Source organism: Monodelphis domestica, chromosome 4 (genome assembly GCF_027887165.1).
Source record: "Monodelphis domestica isolate mMonDom1 chromosome 4, mMonDom1.pri, whole genome shotgun sequence".
Taxonomy (NCBI): Eukaryota; Metazoa; Chordata; class Mammalia; order Didelphimorphia; family Didelphidae; genus Monodelphis; species Monodelphis domestica.
In genome coordinates, this window is record NC_077230.1 from 400,108,463 (window position 1) to 400,129,926 (window position 21,464).

The 21,464-nt window shown below is 35.4% G+C and overlaps 1 protein-coding gene across 22 annotated transcripts in view; it reads right to left on the reverse strand.

Annotated features, from left to right (window-relative positions):
• The window catches only part of KIF1B (kinesin family member 1B), a 186,528-nt gene that overhangs the window by 78,382 nt on the left and 86,682 nt on the right, over window positions 1-21,464 (reverse strand). For all 22 annotated transcript variants that reach the window (XM_007491595.3, XM_007491593.3, XM_056795793.1 and 19 more), the window contains 5 exons: window positions 17,654-17,733; window positions 17,068-17,174; window positions 16,077-16,160; window positions 13,818-13,998; window positions 13,374-13,446 (listed from right to left, as the gene is read on the reverse strand). In XM_007491595.3, coding sequence (XP_007491657.1) covers window positions 13,374-13,446; window positions 13,818-13,998; window positions 16,077-16,160; window positions 17,068-17,174; window positions 17,654-17,733 — 525 coding nt within the window. The remainder of the gene's footprint in view (window positions 1-13,373; window positions 13,447-13,817; window positions 13,999-16,076; window positions 16,161-17,067; window positions 17,175-17,653; window positions 17,734-21,464) is intronic.

Consider the following 21,464-nt stretch of genomic DNA (forward strand, 5'->3'; position numbering starts at 1 on the left):
GAAATGAAGAGCCTTGTCAACAGTACTCCAAATGAAATAATATATATTTCCTTTTAAAGTTGGATATTTTTAAAAAGTTTGCTGAATTCATTTCTTTAAATGTAAAAAAAGTTTTACAAAAATAAGACAATGAAAAATTTAAACTGATAAGTCACAGTATCCATCCATTTCCCCTAACTAAGTTATGATCGTCCCTAGGAGCTCTTCAAGATAAGGCAAGAAAATAATAATTTGAAAATAGACAATCTTAATTCATTTTCCAAACTAAATATATACATATATGATATATAGTATATGTATACATAGATGTATATTTTTTTCTATTTGTCTATGGGAAAGGCAGATGATCATTATAATAATAAGCTATTCATAATTTCTGAAGATACTGATCTGTCCAGTAATTTGATACTTAAAAGATAAAAGTACATATCAAAGTAAAGGTAATATATTCTAGAAGTTTTCTCAGTGTATTTGAAAATGTGGTACTAAGCAGCTGGTTCACAATGTCTACACTTAGTTCTAACCTTTTGATTTTTTTTAAACCCTCACCTTCTGTCTTAGAATTAATATTGTGTATTGGTAGAGCCCTTACAAGCCTAGGCAATGAGGGTTAAGTGACTTGCACAGGGTCACACAACTAGGAAGTGTCTGAGGCCAGATCTGTACCCAGGACCTCCTGTCTCTAGGCCTGGCTCTCCATCTACTGAGCCACCCAGTTGCCCCCTTGGTTTTTAATAAAGAGAAATATTCTTGCTTGATAAACTCAAGAGGATATGTGAATACTTATTAAAAGTTTGAAAAGATGGGAGGTCCTAGGTTCAAATCTGGCCTCAGACACTTCCTAGTTGTGTGCCCCTGGGCAAGTCACGTAACCCCCACTGTTTAGCCCTTATTGCTCTTCTGCCTTGGAACCAATACACAATATTTATTCTAAGATGGAAGGTGAGGGTTTAAAAAAAAAGTATGGAAAACTGAAAATGTTGATGGTTCCTAAAAAAATCTTTCTTTGAAAATATATATGAATTAACCTTATAGAATATTATTATTAATTCTTGATGGATAGCTCTGTTCCACAAATCTTACAAACACTAAACTCACAAGTCAATCCCCTAACAATATGCAATACCTGAAAACTATTAAGCAGAAGAGCATGAATATTAATAATAGCTGATACACAGCACTTTAAGTGCTAAACAACTTTTTACATACATTATTTAATTGGAGTATCACAACAATCCTGTAAGTACATACTGTGGAAAGGAAAACAGAGACTCAAGCTTTTGTATTTCTGCCCACTGAGAGTAAGCAGCTATCATTTGGAATGTGATGGGAGGGGGAGTGACAGTTGGAGTGAGAGAAGAGGCTTGTGGGAGAAACTATTGAATTGAAGGGGTCTTTTCTCCCCCTGAACTCTGTTGAGTGAGGAGCAAGGACCTTGAGCTCTAGATCCCAACCTGTGGAAAAGCCTTGCCTCCATTTCCCTTACCCAGAAGAAGAGAGAAGAGTCCTGAATGTTTGAGAGTATCAACTAGAGGAAGAACCAAACAACAACTGCTGCTGAAAGGGGTCGATCCCTTAAACTTCAAGGGGTCACCCTGAAGATCCTTTCCATCCCTTGACCTACCCAAAAAGGACACTTGCTATCTGTTTAGTTAGGATAGAAACTGTGATTAGAGAAGAAGAAGAAAGATAAGCTGAAGCTGAGCCATTTTGTCTCAGCTGAAGAAGCAAAGAAAATCTGTAGGGTCTCCTATTCCCACAAATCTATCCTCTTTCTTTATTACTAGAATTATTAAACCACTTGATAAAATAGAAAACTCGCAGCCAGATTCAAATTGAAGGAAGAACTAAGAAAGAGAGGGTGGTGGGCTAGGCTAGCCATTTAGCCTTGGCTAAACAACTAAAGCCAGCAGAGAAAATCTGCCTGCCAGACAAAGGGGGATTTCTGGGGTTTCAACTACCAGTCAAGCCTTGAAAGAGTAAACTCCTCGATTCCCCAGAAGTCCACTCAAAGACACTGATCTTGTCATCCTTAACTTAACATTACTCAGGGGTACCTCTCTTATGGACTGAGTGTGAGGGAATTACAAAGATCATCTCTCAGCCCAGTGGGCACCTCTCTCCCTTTACCTCACCAGGCTCCATATTCCCTCTGTCCCTTCACCTCCCCCCTTCCTTATCCCCTGTACCTCAATCCTTACAATACCACAGGTACTGGTATTATTATCTATATTTTAGAGTTGAAGAAACAGACTCAAAGAGGTTGTGACTTTCCCCTGGTCACAGAGTGCCTGAAGTGGAATTCAAAACCAGGTCTTTGTACCATTAAATCTAACCTTGTATTCATTAACTATGTTACCCTCAAAAACTGCACAAGGCAAGGGAGTGAACTTGAATATGTCGTTATCAATTTGATTACAAATGCTATAATTCAGGGGCAGCTGGGTAGCTCAGTGGATTGAGAATCAGGCCTAGAGATGGGAGGTCCTAGGTTCAAATCTGGCCTCAGCCACTTCCTAGCTGTGTGACCCTGGGCAAGTCACTTGACCCCCATTGCCTAGCCCTTACCACTCTTCTGCCTTGGAGCCAATACACAGTATTGACTCCAAGATGGAAGGTAAGAGTTTTTAAAAAAACAACAAATGCTATAATTCTTTTATCTGAGTTGTTTGGCTATTTAAAGTTGCCTAGCTCTATATAGCTGTAAAGTTGGGCATATTGTTCTTTTGGCTCTGGTTTCTTCATTCTGCATAACTTCATATGAGTTTTTACATTTCTCTGAATTCTGAATATTCAATTATGGCACAATCATGTTCCATTACATATACCCTAATTAGTCTAGCCTTTCCCCAACCACTGAGCACATTATCTGTCTCTAACTTTTTGTTATTATAAAGCTGTTATGAATATTTTAAACAGGTGTTTATTTCTTGTCAATTACTTTCCTGGGAAATAGACTCAATGAAGAGACCACTGGGTCAAGGGATAGAATAATTTTTTAACTTTCCTTGAATAATTCTATTCCTTCTCTTCCCCCTGAAATGGTTGGAAAAATCACATAGTTACAGAGGTGAGAAAGGACCTCAGAGCCAATGTCTTCATTCAAAACTACCTTTGAATAATAATCTCCTTTACAACAAATATTAAAAATGGTCCCAAACTCCCCACTAATGGGGCAGCACAGTGGATAGAGTGCAAGGCCTGGCTTCAAGAAGTCCTAAGTTCAAATCCCACCTCAGACTACTTATCAGCTGCCTGACCCTGGTACAAATGATTGATCAGGAAGTCTTTCTTTAAGTCAGATTTAAATTTATCTTTTTGATTCTTCCATTCACATCTATTGTCCAGTTCTACCTTCTGGGGCCAAGCAGACAATTAAAACTTCATCACCAGCAAATTATTCTGTCTATACCCTCTACCCACATTAAATTCATTTTTTAAAAATCACATTTTTAAATTTAATGAGTGCGATACAATTCTTTAGAGTTGCTTTGATTGGCACTTTTCTGATTCTTGGTAATAGGAGCATTTTTCAGCTTTTGAAATTTGTATTTTTTCTTTCAGAAGACTGTTCTTGTCTTTGATCAATTCTCTACTAGGGAAAGGTTTTAAATCATACTTTTTTGTTTCCATAAAAACTCCCCATAAATTTTAGATGATATTTTAAGGTATTAAGTCCATATGTTCTTATCAATATAAGTTATATTGATTTTATCTTTAAACTACTGAACTAATCTATTTTAACTTTTATTATAGTCTCTATACCAGAGGTATCAAACACTTGGCCTGTGACCAGGAGATTGTAATACTTTCCAGTGTTGCCCAAACCAAATTTAAACATAATTGGGAAATATTTGACAAAATAATAATACAATAAAACATAGATCATGTTGTTACAAGTTTTCTGAGTAAAAAATCATCTAGAGAGATCCTTATGGACAGTTTTGGGGGCCCAATTTCTAATTGATTTTTGATATCACTGCTCTTTACTATAGCTAGTAACAGATTATCTAGTTTTGAGAGATATAAATCCAGGTTTCCAATATTTTTTGTAGTGTGACTTCTTATACTTAAATAATGTATCCAGATGGAATTTGTTGGGGAATAATGCTGACAAATGGTCATTTCAACTTTTCTTTTTTCTACCAAAACATCAATCAATTTGCCTAGCAGTTCTTTTTTTTACATTCAGGAGTTTCTCAAAGAATAGACAGATATTCATACTTAGTTTCTTTTTTTAAAACCTAAATATCCTAACCTCAAGTGTTTAAACCCTACTAAGTATTGGTTCTAAGGCAGAAGAGCAATAAGGGCTGGGTAATTGGGATTAAGTGATTTCCCCAGGGTCACATATATAGGAAGTGTCTGAGGACAGATTTGAACCCAGAGCCTCCCATCTGCAGGCCTGGCTCACTATCCACTGAGCCACTTAGCTGCCCAGTCTTCCATAGTTTAAATAATTCCTTACAATCTAATCTGAGAAGTGACAAGGGCAAACTATTCACAATTTTTTTCTTTTACCTTTTAATTCTTGATATTTTGTTTCTCCACATAGATTTCACGACATTATTGTCTGATTCTATAAAGTATTATTTTTAGCAATGTTACTGTCATAGCATTAAGTCTCTAGACTACTGTGCATAATATTACTATTACTACAATATTGCCTAGATTGATCATGAACAATGATTCTTTCCTCAATAATTTAGGTCTCCATTTAAATAAAAATTATTTTTTGTTTGTATTTATAAGAGTTCTCGGACATAAACACTGAAAATACAATGCATTTTGTGACTAACTTAAGTGACATTTCCCCTAATTTGTCTTTTTCCTGGCTTTTGTTTAAAATATAGAAAATTGATGATTTATATCTTTACTACATTTGTTATTGATTTTTTTCTGATTATCTAGATTTTTCTATATCAAATATCCCATTATCCACTAAGGATATGATTTTCCTTCTCATTGACAATATTTATCTATTTCTTTTTCTTCAATTATAATTAGAGTTAGAACTTCTCATACTGTCAAACAATTATTGTGAAAGTAGGCATTCTAATTTCACTTTTGAATTTATTGGAAAAATTTCCAATATTTTTCTGTTACAAATAATTGTATCTCCTGGTTGTAGACAAGATCTTTTAATCAATTTAAAATCTTTCATTTGTGTGCATTTAATAGAGATTGATATACTTTCATTCATGGCATAAATTCAATTTAGTCATAGTCATATAATGTTGAAATCTTGCTTATTTATTTTTATCTTTACCCTGACCCAGTAACAACTCTAAGACACAAAGGCTAGGCAAATGGGGTTAAGTGATTTGCCCAGGGTCACACAGCTGGGAAGTACCTGTTGACCACATTTAAACTCATGTCCTTCCAACTCCAGGCCTGGCACTCTGTCCATTGTGCCACCTTGCTGCCCCTTATGTAATATTTTCAAAATGATATTCATTAGTAGTATTTTAGTGTAGTAGAATTTTAAACTTGTTATTAAGAGACGGGTTCATATCTGGCCTTTAACACTTATTTATGTGACTATGGGCAAGTCGCTTAACTTCTATGAAACATTATTTTGCTTTCCAGGCTCTTCATTATCATTTACCCCTGGGAAGTGCAATTCTTGATGTGTAAAAGTGAGAATAACACCAGTTAAATGCTCATTCTAGAGGGTTCAAGGGAAGTTTAAACAAGGTGATAGTTGGGAATTTTGCAAATATCAGCTTTTTTTTTCCTGATGGGAATCAGGACAATGTTTGTCTGATAGAAAGAATGGTTGAACACTTTCTTTTTATATTTCTTAAAACAGTTTATGTGGCATAAGGATTATTTGGCCTTTAAATGAGCACGGCAGAATTTGCTTCTAAATCCATTGTCCTCATTTTTAAAATATATTTTTTGCATAGGAGCTCAGTTACGCTTTGCATAATTTCTCTGAGATAGGGTTACTTAAATTATCTAATTCATGTTTTGCCAGAGTAGTTTATTATATATTTTTAGACATTTATACATATTATTTAAGTTTTCAGTTTTGTTACTATAGAATTAAAGATAAGAGTTTTTGAAAAGTTCATTTCTTTTCCATTTGCTAAAAATGCCCATTTCTCATTTTGGTAATTTAGTGTCTTTCTTTTCTTGATCCAATTTGCTAATGGCTTGCCAATTTGATCTTTAGAAAATGAGTTCTTTATTTTATTAATTCATTAAAAAATTTTTTTAATGAGATTTATTGCTCCTTTAATACTCAACATTTTTTTTGTGTGCACAATACCAGAGGAGTTTATTTTTGTTTGTGTTCCATAGATTATTTTTAAATTGCATACTCAATTCTTAAATCTTCTCATTTTCTTTTTTGTTAAATAGGTGGTGAGGAAAGTGATTTAAACCCTAAAGACTGCTTTAGTTGTATCTCATGAACTTTTCCCATTGCTAGCACTCTCTTTTTAAAAACTGTTTCTATGACTTGGATTGTGATCCACTTATTTAAGATACGGAATTTTAGTTTCCATTTGGGTCTTAGTGTTTTATTTTCTTTCTTTATAAAAATTTGCTTAAGATTTCTGCCATGCAACATCTATTTATTAGTTCTAGTACAAAATCAATTTTTGTATGAGTCCCTGAGGAGGAGAAATGTTTATTGTACTACTTTCCTTTAGAGTCTGCATATAGCTACTAAATATAATTTTTCCAAAATTCTATGCAATTCTGCATTATTATTTAGGTTTTCATGCAGACCAGTTGTAATTTATATCAGTTTAAGAACAATTTTCATTAGGAACTTAGTACCTATTATGAGAATTCAATGGCTCTGTAGTCACAGCACCATGACTATTTCTTCCAACAATGCTTTCAGACAATAGTCTACTCAGCCTATGCCATGCTTGTCCAGGACTTCTTGTAAATCTACTGCAGAAAACCCTTACATCACACCAGGGGGAATTCTCTAGTTTTCTTGATAGTACATGAATTCTAATGGAGCAGAAAGATTATCTATCAGTTAACTATTGCTCTTGAAGTGTTCCCAACCCTTCTTTTTGTCCTCTTAGTCTTAGTTTTTTTTTATTGTATCCTTTACAACATTTCATCTGCATAATTTCTCCTTTGTAATTCATTGCAGCCTGCTCACATTCATCAAGGCCTTTTCCAAGGCCCTCTGGGTGATCCTCAACTTTACTTCTTCAGAAGCTGTGATAATCCATAAATCATAGGCATACAATAGCACAGATGTTCCAGATGCTAATGCAGATTCAGGAACAAATAGTTTATATTATTTATCTTCTAATATTCAATTTTGATATTCATTCTCTACTTATTTCATTTCCCTTCATATATACTGTAGTTTTTCACTTGTTTCACTTAATAACATCTATGTTTGCAATTATTTTATCTGAAAGCATGATGGCAACTCCTGACTTCTGAATCAGCTGAAATAGAAATGACTTTTATTCTAGACCAGTGGTTCTTAACCTTTTGTGTGTGGCCCTTTAGAAAGTTAATCTAACCCAGTGCATCGGCTATGGGAGAGGTGGTGGGAAGGGGGTGGGGGGGGAGGAAAAGAAAATGATCTTTGTTTCCAATGAATAATGTTTGGAAATGACCAAATAAAATAATGTTTAAAGTGAAAAAAAAAAGAAAGTTAATCTAGCAAAACCTATGGAACATCTCTCAGAATGAGAGTATTACAAAGTAATGCAAATGAAATCAATTATGCTGAAATACAGTTGTTAAAAGTTTTTAAAGTTCATAGTTGCAAGATGAAGAAATTCTATTCTAGATCTTCACTTTGAATGAATATGGACTGTTAAAGGTACCTTCTTGAAAAGAACAACTTGTCATGGTTTATTTTTTAACTCTAATTTTCTTGGCATTTTATTAGTCAATTTAAGGTGAGGGCAGTGTGTGTACATGTGTGGGGTTACATTTTGGTTTTGCTTCTACTGGATTCTTTGAAAAGATTCAAATTGATCTGTTATCATTTATTTATTGAGCGGTTTTACAAGTAATTTATTTTGTCCTGTAATTGCTTAAGACATGATTCTTTGTCTCTGAACTCAGTTCAGAATTCAAGTGGTCTGTAATGGGCTAAGTTTAGAAATCCAGTTCTTTGGCTAATTATTGATCTATTCTTGCCTTAAGTAGTTCTGTTAACTGTGGTAAATGTTTAAGAAAAGGAGTTTTGGGTCTAATGTCTTTGCATCACCAAACTATCCTTTGCATCACCAAACTATGTCTGGTTTGCTGTTAAGCTTTGGCCACAATCCTGCACCTAGATTCCAACAATAAGCTCTTCTTAGTCTCATGAGAGATGGAGGGAGAGGGGAAAGCATCAAGCCAAGATGGCAGCTTAATAGCAGCAAAAGCTGGAACCACTCTGAGAATCCTTCCAAATTATTAGAGATGAAATGGGGGTTGGGGGTGGTCACTGCTAGCCCCAGTAACCAAACTTTTAGTTAATTATGCTGTTCTCTGAACCTCAGCCCTATAACCAATCATTTTTGTACTCAGTCCCATGATGTCATCTATCCTGTTCTGTTCTTTGTTTTGTACTTTTCAAAACTTATAAAAGGAGAACTGTCCTTTTGCATGGGGTCTTTGGCATGAATGGAGGCAAGTCACTGACCCATTTATTGACAGGCAACATGCCCCTGCTAATATGTATTACACTGCATAGAGATCTGCTTCAGTTTGCCCTTTTGTTAAAATTCAATTCAAGCATTTTCAATTGCCTTCTCCATTCCTTTATTAGCAAAAAGTATTAGATGGCTAAATGTGGTTCCAAGAATCCAATCTAAATCCCTATAACTTACAGAGAGACACCTTCTGTCTTCTCATTCACTCCAAGGAAGATACCATTTTGTACTGATTTGTGAGTTTGGGGATTTGGAATACAGACCTTTGGTTTCATCACTGGCAGGAGATTCTTGGGTGAAAATCTCTCCATCAAAGCATCATCTTAATTGTATATGGTCTTGGGAAAATGACTGGGGAACTGAGATGGTAAGTAAACTTGCCCATATTTACATAGAATGTGTCAAAGGCAGGATGTGAACATGATGTTTCCTAACATCACTGAAGAATCAGCTTTTGTCATGGCATATTCTGCGAAGTTGCCTGCATGTCATATAGTGGTTCATGATGGTTTCCCTTGCTTGGCTTATTTCTTGTCATTGAATTATCTTGTAAAAGCTGAAAAAAGGCTTTGTGGATATGAAAATTGCTTTCTACACACTACTTGCAGGATTTGCTCTGCCAAGGAAGCCTATGAACTTGACAACTACAATTTTGGTTGAATTAAAGTTACTTTTTAAATTTATTGAATGGGTGTGCTGATTTTTTCCCTCTTTTTTCCTTTTTTGCTTTAAAAGTACTATCTGTTAAATCAGATGGCTCTTTGGGAGCAGAGAATATTGGGGAAACTATGATGAAGTAAAAAACCCAAAAGACATCAATAAGTTGTTTTTTTTTTTAAACAAACAAGTTAAATTTCTGTATGAATTTTTTGTTTTCTATTTGTATTCCACTCTCTTTCCAAAGCTTTCAGTCATTTTTTTTGGACGAGATTTCCTGGAATATGATATTCGAACTCTGTTCATATTTTTCTGGAAGACCAAACAATTCTCAGATTATCTCATCAAGTTCTGTTGCTCTGGTTTGTATAGTTATAAAATCTTTTTCAGGAAATTCTATAATTTTTTTCTAACTTTCCATTTTGGTTGGGTTTTCTTGCTTTATTGTATTATTTTGTTCTACCCAGGCTATTCTATTCCTCAGAATCCATTGCTTTATTAAGACTTTCTACAATTTTTTCTCTTCATTTGAGTTTCATGCCATCTTACTGTGTTCTACCTTCCATGGTCTATTTTTATAGATATGGGATATTCCTTTATATTTCTTACTGAGATCCCAAACTACTCTGGAGATTCTTATAACTCCATACTGTCTTTTGTAGGATGGAGGTGGGATATGTCCTCATTGTTGCTTAAATCTTATTCTTTCATCCCAGTAATTTCTTTGCTTTCTTTTATCCCACAGTACCCATGGTACAGCTAGGTCCCAATTAGGTCAAATAATAAATCCCATGAAGTAGCCCCATTATTCCAATTCTCCCTGCATATTTCCATTCATATGAAACCAATGACTGTATTCAACATAATTATAAGTTCAAATAGCATGATTTCAAATACATGCAATCACTATGGGATTTATTATCTGCACTAATCTAGACCTTACTGTATTTATTTATTGTATTGAATGAGAAAGTCTTTTTGTTTTCCTATTTCTTCAGTTTCTTAGTTTCCCCTTCAGGTCTTTCCTATGAGGATCCCTATTTCCCCCCCTTTTTATTTAAGTATATTTGTTGCTTTTATTGAGGTGACAGAGAAGCATTTTACTCATGACTCACTCATCCATATAGCCCAAAGTCTCTAATGATGTTGAGTTTTTTCAAAAATTTTATTGTTAATCATAAGAATAACTACATCTAACCCAGTATTTTAAGGTTTACAACATTTTCATCATGGCAAACTAGATACAGGCAGTATAAAGATTATTATAACCATTTCTCTGATAAGGAAATTGAAGCTTGGTGACTTGTCCAAATCACAAAATTAGAACCTGAAATAAAACTCAGGCTTTATGAAGAAAAGGACAATATTTTACTATACTTTTCACATAAAATGTTAACTATTTTCTTTCTATTTCTATACTTCTTTCCTTTCTAATACCCCTAGAAATATCAATTACTTTAGAAAATGGTAAGATTTCTCATTCCTAAATCAATTGTTTGAGTAGAAAATTATACCTTCAAAGTCTTTAAAGCAAAAACTACCGAACAATAAAGTGAACCCAAATAAAGCCAGGAAAAAGAGGCTATAATCAATGCCAGTAGCTGAGATTCCTAAAGCTAATCTGAGGCGAGAACCACTTAAGTTATTTGGTTTTATTTATTATGTTTTAAAACATACTTCCAAAGCTGTGACATCCATGAATGTTTAACAGAATGCCCAAAACAACATTACTCTAGTCCTTCTGCCACATCCTCTATGAGACAGATTCAGGATTCATTAAACACTCAGTTCTGGGTAGAAACACAATAGTAGCCTCCCAGACAGAGCTCTTACGTGAGGGGATGCCTAAAACGAGTAGATCTCAAATTACACAGAGATCCTGACATTCCAGGAGAAAACCTAAAGCACTTAGCAACCAGTGTAGAACAGGAGTTACTTATAATTCAGGCACAATAAGGCAATAATTACAAACCACAGAAAATCAGATAACATCCCACCAATGTGTTCAGCTTGAAAATATATAAAATTAAAGTTGTGGGACCTAGATTTCCCTTTTACATTATTATTTTAAAGTACTACATTCAACACATACTATATAAACATTTAATTAACTTGTTTCATTGCAAAGAAACCCTAAGCCCATATTTGAGATATTCTGGTATTGTCAATGTCTGGAACAATAATTTGTATATATTGGCTAATTAGAACATAAGCCTATTTTATAAATAAGAGATATAGATAGGGTGGCTTAGCTAATGGGACAACTTATATGTTATTAACTGAGCTATTTAAGAAATGCTGGCTTGCTATCAAGGGCTGATAATACTGATGATCAAACCTTTAATGTTTATTATTTACCAGAATACCAATGATAATGATGATAACAAATAATAACTAGTATTTATATTGTGTTTTGAGATTTCAAAGTGTTTTTATAAAGATTAACTTATTTTATCCTCAAAACAACTCTGGTGGAAAAATATTAACTCTGGTGGGTAGGTATTACTATTATCCCCATTTACAGATAAGGAAACGGAGACAGAAAAGGGGACGTGCTCAGGGTCCCATAGCTAGTACATGACTGCGGCTTGATCCAAACCCCAACCTTCCTGGCTTGTAGCCCAGCACTAAGCACTGAATCACCCAGCTGCTAATATGAACTAAACCATTTGGCAACTAAACATATTTTCCAGAAAGTTTTTCTATATTTAGAGGACCAAAGGAATACCAATGTTTTATACTACTACAATAATATTGTTATCACATCTGTCCTTTTCTGATCTCTGTGGTGCACTAGAGAAATGTCATTAGATCATGTTACCATACTCAGCTCAAGCTTCCTTCATATGTCATAAACCATTTTAAACTATTGAGAATTCAGTCACGCTCCCAGAAGAAGGGTTTTCACAGTCACTTCCCACAAGCTAAACTCACTGCATCTCCCCTCCCCCAGCCCATGTGATTCTCCTTTACCCGCAATTCTTTTTTTAACTTGAATGAAGTTGCCAAGATCACACACACTGACTTCAACCCCATGCCAGCTATGACCATTGTGCCATATTGAAAAAGTTCCTGCCGCTCAAGGATTTGGAGCTTTCATTTGTCAGAACTTTCCTACCGAGCTCAGAAGGTGGAAATAAGACTGCTCCGTGTTCCGTGCATCACTGGGAAAGGCCATCCACACTACCTTTGAGTGAGGAAAGTAACCAAAAGCCTCTTTTCCTCAATTAGGCCTGGTCTTTGGAGCTAATTTTGTTCCCTCAATTTTATCAATTCACAAACCCAGAACATTCTTCTAACCACACTTCAGGTAACCGAATGAAAAGGTCTAAAAACTGAACTTTATTCAAGAGACAAACTCTGTCAACCATGAAAATTCAACTCATCTCAGAAGCACTTAAACCATTGTTAACTACTGGGGACTTGAATTTACTAGATATTCGCTAACCACCCAACTATTTCTTTAATATTTAAATGTGGTTAAAAAAAAAAGGTGTTACTTCTCACTGTCATTTGGCCCTTCATACCCTGACCCTCTGATCACCATGTGATGTGTCAATAAGGCCCTGGCAGATGATTCAGACTCCATGCAGGGGTAGGAAAGAGGTTAAAACATGCAACTGTGCAGCAACATTTTCAGACACAATATATTTTTTTAAAAAACAAAAACAAAAAACCCAGCACGAGAAAATAATAACTGAGTCAGCCCAAGAAGATAGAATTAGTAATTTCATGTGATCAAAGACAAAACCAAGGCAAACATCCACCAAGTTAAAAAATTCACATCAATCATAACTGGTAAGACCACTGAGGATTCAAATCCAAAGACAACTAAGGGAAAGTCTTTCTGCTCAATTTGCCACCCAGGAAAAGCCCCATTACTTCCTCTAAAGGTATTGGTGCTGATTGAAAGACACTCTTGAAGGGCCCAAAGCTTCTTGCAGTTTTTCAGGTTGGGTAGACTGTGGTATATTGTTGACAGCTCAGGGGCACCTCCCGAGTCAGTACATCTGTGGCATAAGCCATGGCATAAAGGCAGCACTGGGTTACTAATTTAATGGGTCTGGAGAAGGAGGTGCCTACCAGTCTCTGCTGCTCCAATAAGAGGTCAGCTTCCTCTTTCTCTTTCTTATACAAGATTTCCATTTCCTGGAGCCTGTAAAACAAGAGAAGAGAAAAGAATCAAAATGGAGACAGAGCATTACAAAGCAACACTACAGAGTTACATTACGCAGTCTCTTCTGGCATATTACACAGAGTTTTTGTTGCGGCATTTTTATTATTTTACTCAGTCCATAAAAGTGAATACATTAGAAAAACCAAAAACCAGGGGAGCCTTAACATCTGTTCCATCTCTAAGATACTATGATGTCAATTATTTCGCTTTAGAACACCCCTGTGGTAAATGCACAGGATTTGTAGGAAATGAAGACAGGGCCAAGAGCAGTTCTTCTAGTCTTTTCCCATGATTACCTTAATAAACTGAGTATTAGGAAGAATAATGAAAATAAGACATTTGTACATTACCTTTTTTCCATCTCCTGTTTCATATCAATGCCTTGTTTCTCCAGAAGCTCTCTCTGGGCAAATGTCCAGTCAACTGGTTCAGAAGGTGTCTCAGCTGATGGGGTCTTTTCACGTTCAGCCCGTGCTTGCTCCGGATGGTTGAAACGAAAAACATGATTTTTGCCCATGATTATGCGATTTCCTAGTATAAAATAAAATCAGGCTTAGAACGTTAAAGAATCAACCAAAAATTTAGTCAAAAGAACTTTAGCAAAGTTGCAGAATATAAAATAAATCCATATAAATCAACAGCACTTCCTATATATCACCAACAAAATCCAGTAAGAAAGATAGAAAGAGAAATTTTATTTAAAGTAACTATAGACAATATAAAATCCTCAGGAGTCTACCTGCCAAGAGAAATCCAGGAGCTATATGAACACAATGACAAAAAACTTTTCATATAAATAAAGACAGGTCTAAACTATTGAAGGAATGTTAACTGTTCATGAGAAGCCAATATAATAAAAATGCCAATTGTACGTCAATTAATTGAATTATTTGGTGCCATACCAATCAAACTATTAAAGAATTATTTTAAAGATCTAGAAAAAATAATAAAATTCATCCAGAATAACAAAAGATCAAGAATATCAAGAGAATCTATTAAAAATGTGAAGGAAGGCCATCTAGTAGAAGGAGACTTCAAACTATGCTATTACAAAGCCATAATCAACAAAACAATCTCATGTTGGCTAAGAAACAGAGTGGTTGATTAATGGAAGAGATTAGATATACAATATGTAGTAGTAAATGGCCACAGTAATATAGTGTTTGATAAACCCAAATATCTAAGCTTTGGAGGCAAGAGCTCATTATTTGAATAAAAACACTGAGAAAACAGAAAGCAGTCTGGCAGAAATTAGGCATGAATCAACATCTCACACAGTATCAGTCTTTAAATCAAGCTTTATATAGGATACATACAATAAGTTGGATATTATAAGAAAATTAGAGGAACATGAAAGAAATTATATATCAGATCTTTGGATAAAGAGATAAGATTAAATAAGAGACAAAGTAAAATGGATAATTTTAATTACATGAAATTAAAAAGTTATTGCACAAACAAAACCAATGTAGCCAAAATGAGAAGGCAAGTAGGAAACTGGTAAAAAAAATTTAGAACAAGTTTCTCTAATAAAGGCCTCATTTCTCAAATATGTAAGAGCTTGTGCCAAATTTATAAAAATAAAAAGCCATTACCCAACTTATAAATGGTAAAGATTATAATGTTTTCATAAGAAAACAACAAAGTTCTCAATTGTCATATTTTTAAAATGTTCTAACTCAATATTTATTAGAGAAATGCAAATTAAAATAACTCAAAGGTATCACCCTCATACATATCAGATTGGTCAAGATAACAGAAAAGGAAAATGTTAAGTGCTAGAAAGGATGTAGAAAAATAGAGATACTAATGCATACTTGGTGGAACTATGAAGTGGTCTAACCATTCTGGAGAACAATCTGGAACTATGTCCAAAACTATGCATATCCTTTGATCCAGCAATACCACTACTAGGTTTGAATCCCAAAGGGACGAAAGAAGGAAAAGGACAAACATACAAAAATATTTATTTAAATTTACATATTTATAGAAATGATAAGGGAGATGGATGGTTTCAGAAAAACCTGAGAAGGCTTACATAAATGTCACAAAGTGAAATGAACAAAACCAAGAGAATATTCTACACAATAATAGTGATATTGTAATGATGATCAGTTGTAAAAGACTTAGCTATCTGTTCAATATAATGATCCAAAACAATTTCCAAAGGAACAACAAAGTAAAATCGTTTCCATCTCCAGAAAGAGATCTGATGAACTCAATCTAGAGTGAAGGATATATTTTTATTTTATTTTTCTTTGTTTTTTCCAACATGGCTAACATAGAATTGTTTTGCATAACTTCACATGTACAATGACTATCATTCTACTAGCCTTGGCCAAAAAAGAGAATTTGGAACTCAAAAATTTTTAAAGAGCTAAAAAAAAATGAATTGGGATTAGTAACTCATTTTTAAATATGCAAATAAATATCTCCCACCTTCCTTTGCTTATTACTAAAGGAGGAAACAGAGTAGGCTACAAGTATGCAAACAGATGTCACACTTTAGCCCTCTACTCTAAATCAAAAGACAAAAATCAAAGTATCATTCACACAAGCTACTTGTAACATATTTGAGTTACAAACTTTAAGAATCTGTCCACACTCACCAGAGCGTAGCTGCACATGTTGGACAACCCTCTTTCCATTTACATAAGTTTCTGAACGCTCACAAGGTTCTAGAGTCACAATAACTACAAAAAAGATAAAATGGAATTAAAATTACAAACCCATGGCACTTGGTACTGGAAATATTTCTGAACTCGATACATTACAAAGGCAGGACAGAGAACCCAGCCCTCACCCAAAGCCCCTTTATAACAGTGTAAAACTATGACTATCATTGCTAGACTAAATTTACCAAACTATCTAAGAATATAAAATAACTATATATCATTTTAATGTTTGTGATAAGATTAAAACCAGGAGCAGTATCCATTAAAGTTACATAAATCTACATAAACTATTACTAAAATCCCAGAATGAAATAATGGAGACAAAGAAGTTTGGTGGGGTTTTTAAATTTCCTTTTGTATAATGAATAAAATTGAAAAAGAGAATATAATTTTAGGCATCATCTAAAAACAGTTCACTCAAGAAAGCAGGAAACAGAAAGGGGTTGGCCTGTAGAAGCAGAGTTAGGCAAACATCTGAAATCTTGAAACAAACTATGACCTATAACATTTTGACCAAGGAAGAATAAACAGAGCATAAAAGTACTAACAGGACTTTGTTTTTTTGTAAATGAAGAACAGAACTTTCTTTCCCCTTTCAATCAAAGCTACTGAGTTAAAGCCTGGACTGAGTTCCTGTAGGCCTCTGTCTGGGAGATGTGCTCTTCGCCTTCTTTTCTAAGAGATCATTACTATTCAGAGCCATGCGCAGCTGCCTATACACTCTTCAGCTCCTGGCAGGGCAACAGAGCTCCACTTTGTGAAGTTCATTTTCATGTAAAAATCTACAATGGCCCCTGCATTCCTAAGGAAACCAGGTTCCTCCACCATTGATAATATACCATACTGACTGGAAAGAAAGTGCTAGGGAATACCGTTCCAGGGATAATTCAGGACACAGAATAAAAATGAAATGATGGACACTCACCTTCACCGCTCTGATTCTTCTCACTCCGGAAGAGACAGTGCTCCTCTTTAATGTGAGCCCCACTGAGCACAATGTCTTGGCGCCGCTCAGCATCTGCTTGGCCAACCCTGTATACAAGAGAAAATGTTTCCCAGGAGCAATGAGACATAAGGAACAGGAGAAAACAGATCTTGCGTTCATATTTGTAGTATGTTATCTAGTTTCTAATTAAATATTGGGTGAAGAACTATGTTAAAATGCTTTCATAATAATAATGTCAGGAAACTTGAAATCAAAGCAACTTGGTACACCAAGGTGACAAATTTAATGCTTTAAGCAGGCAAAGAAGACTTTAAGCCTTCCTGATAATACAGAAAATGCCTATAAGAACATTTTTACCCAATATTTTATATGAAGGGAAAACTACCCAAACCAGGAATCATCAGAGAAACTACATTAGCAAAGATCATTTTGCAACTTGAGAAGACTTAAAGGGATAGCGTCATACAAGCTACTGCAGAAATTTTTGAAAAGGGCAGTATTCATTCTAATTATTAAATAAGATATGTACTAAGTAAAGCCTAACTAAAAAAGAAATCACAGTTACCGTGTGATGCCATCTTTGATGTAGTAAAGCAGGCATTCAGACATGAGTGGATCTTCATTGAGGTTAACAAGATGAGGTGTCTGAAAGACATTACAAATATTCTCAGACCCGAAGTGAGCATGAATACGAAAGCATTCCTCAAAGGACCAGTTGAAGCTTACTAGATCCTACAAGAAATGAAGGGCTTCTCTACTTTTTTGCCCATCAGGGTACAAGAGGAACCATCTTTGCTACTAGAACAATTTTTGGTAGTTCCAAAACAAAGCAAAATTCTCCATGTTATGTCTTGTCAATAAATCCAAATTCACTTTCTTTAAAAATGAAATTTTTTGTATAATGGTAGGAACTAAGTTTTATAGAGGGACACAGCATAAGAAGCATGAGACAGGTCATTTCCATGATTAAGCTAACTCAGTTCTAAATCTTCAAAAAGAAAAAGTGAAAGTGCCTACAAAATACTAAACAAATATGCAATGTAGTGAAAGAAGCCCTATTTTCATATAGTTCCAAAATATGCCACTTATCTTCCTTATTCCTCTTTACCTTTTGCTACTTCCCATCAAGCATGCTCTGTGGCTTTGGTTTAGTATAATAATCCAAGTTAGAAGCAAAATTTAAATGAATGATACTTGTTAATATAAACATATAAGCTTATTTAAAAGATCTTTTCACCTATTTCTACAATGTCTCTAAAGCTCTTTAAAACCAACCTTCTTTGGTGAAAATACCCCACTGGAATCCACAAATAAGTCACCTGGTCTTGGGGTAAAAATCTAATCAGGGTAAGGCAGCAAGATATGAAGAACAAAAAAAGAATTAGAGGACAGTTAAGAAAACAACAGAAGGGAAGATGTTGGAAGAAGGAGGATGTCAAAAAGCTACCTCCCCCTCAAGCCAGAAAACTAACACTACAATAGGGGACAAAATTGGAATTGTTGGAAACAGAAAACTATAATTAGGTCCTAGGAGTCAACAAAACTCCTTTGGAAGTCAAGATCACTGTCAATATGTACTATATTTAGTAAGTTATTTAACAATGAAGGAGTTGCTTTCATATTTTACAATGTGGTGTGGGGAATATATACTGGAGAATCTTTTATTTAAAACACTTAAAAAATTCTGTCCTGGAAGTTTAATATTATTACCCATTTAGGACTTTTCAAGAACTATATGAGCATCAGGTTTTTTTTTTTAAATCCTCATCTTCCGTCTTAGAATCAATACTGTGTATTGGTTCCAAGGCAGAAGAGTGGTAAGGGTTATGCAATGGGGTTTAAGTGACTTGCCCAGGGTCACCCAGCTAGGAAGTATCTAAGGCCAGATTTGAACCTAGGACCTCCCATCTCTAGGTCCAGCTCTCAATCCACTGTGCTACCCAGCTACCCCTGAGCATCAGTTTTAAAATCAAAAGATAGATCCTCAAAGTAACAAAAAGGAGATATCAACTCAAAAAACTGGAGTCAAGTTAATTCCCAAATACTGAATTTTGATCATTTCCATGAGCACAAATTATTTCCCTTTCTTACAAAGTTTAGAAAGTTCAAGAAAATTATGAAAAAAAGTTAGGAAATGATAGGATTTCAGTTAAGTGCTTTATAATTCATGTTAACTGCAACTACATTTTCAAGAATAAAATAGTACAGAAAATTCCTATTTGACTCCATTTAAATTCTATCAAACATAAATACAAAGAAAGTAAAAAAACAGTCTCAACACTCAAGAAGTTCATATTCAATAAGGAGACAACATGCAAAAAATGCATATAAAAGATAAAGAATTAAAATGTAAAGTAATCTGTGAGGGAAGGCACTATCAGGTGGGCATGGGGAATGGGAAGGACTCAGAATGATCTTCCTAAGAAGCTGAGATCTAAGCTTTTAGAAAACCAATAGAGGAGACCGAAGTGAGGATGATGCATGAAAAGGCCTGGTGCCAATAGATGAAGCATCTTGTCAAGGAGAGCAGTTTCCCTGGATTATAAACGGAGTAAAGCTTAAGATTTGAAATATAGGAAGGGCTTGGGTTGTAAAAGGCTTTGAAAGTCAAAGAAAGGTATTTACGCTAGAGGTTAAATGGAGTCTCTGGAATTGACTGAGCAGAGGTAGACATGATATTGTCAGACTTGCTCACTTTGGCAGATGAGTAGAGGATGGATGGGAATGAAGAAAACTTTAAGCAGGGAAACTGATGAAAAGTCTATTTCAATAACCTAAAAATGATGTGGTGAAAGGCTGTAGCAAGTGGCAGCAATGAGAATGGAGGGAAGGGGACTTTTTTTTTTCAACCCTTACCTTCTATCTTAGAATCAATACTATGTATGGTTCCAAGGCAGAAAAGTAGTAAGAGCTAGGCAAAGAGGATTAAGTGACTTGCCCAGGGTCTCCCAGCTAGGAAGTGTCTAAGGTCACATTTGAACCCAGGACCTCCTCTAGGCCTGGTTCTCAATCCACTGAGCCACCCAGCTGCCCCCAGGGAGGGGACTTGTTGAGAAGGTGGAAACAATAAGAGTTGGCAATAGACTGGGTGTGTAAAGTTAAGGATGACACTGAGACTGTGGTCCTTGGTGACTATGAAGATGATGGTACCTTTGACAGTAATAAAAGTTAGGAAGAGGTGAGAATTTGGGAGAACAATGACCTCTATTTTGGACATGTTGAGTTGTGGATGTCCAAGAGGCAGTTGGTGATGCAAGCTTGGGGCTTGAGAGGTGAGAGCTAGACATACACATCTGGGAATTGTCTGCATAAAGATAACAAAGTCCATGGAAGTTCATGAGATCACTAACTAAGATAGAAGAGAGGGAAAAGAAAAGAGGGACCAGAATAGATCTTTGAGAATACCCATGGTCATTGGACATAATGTGGATGTGATCCTTCAGCAATGGAGACTGAGAAGAGGTTCATCAAGCAGCTGAAAAAAACTTCAGGAAAAGTAGGGTCATGAAAACCATAGGTAGTATTCAGAAGAAGGTAACAATATTCAAAGAGGTCAAGAAAGAAGAAGATTGAAAAAATCATTAGATTTGACAATTAAAAGAATAACTGGGAACATTAGACAGCAGTTTCAATTGATTGATGAGTTTGGAAGTGTTATGGTGAAAATCACCTTTGAAGATTGATATAATATTAATTTATGGTCGCCAAGGAATTCACTTATGAAATTCCCAAATGAAACACTCAAGTCAGAATGAAGTTGTGGTGGTTTAATTACAACAGGAGTAAGAGAGAAGGAGAGGGAGAGAAGGAGAGAGGGGGAAAAGGAAAAGGTTAACTCAACCTTCTGGCAGAGCCAGAGGGAGTTCAGGCCTGTAAGGCCAAGGTAGAAAAGGGAATCAGTCCTTGACTCACGTGACTGATCTGAAGGAAAGCTGTCTGTGGGCCTCCTCTCTGCTCAAACTTCTAGCATAAACTGGTGCCTAGCTCTGTCCCCAGGAAGTGAGCGAACTCCAGAGGCTGCTCTCTACGTCACTTCCTCTGCCTCACAAGTGGCTCAAGCTTGGCTTAGGACAGCCCAGGTGGGCAGTTAGTTATTTCTGATTTGTCATTGACTAGCACATGCCCGTGTAATGTGGGTGTGCACAATTTTGGGTGCTAGACCAAGCAAGATGGAGATTTTAAAATTCACAGAAGCCAGTTTGCAGAGTTTAGAAAAGATTGAGAGGAGAAGAAGCAATGGTATGTAGCATAGATGGCTTTCTCAAGTTTAGATGAGAAGGAATTGGAGGAACAAGGGATGATAGCTAACAAGGATAAGGAGAACAAATGACAGTTTTTTAGGACTGAGGAGATATGAATGTGGTGGATAGCAGAGC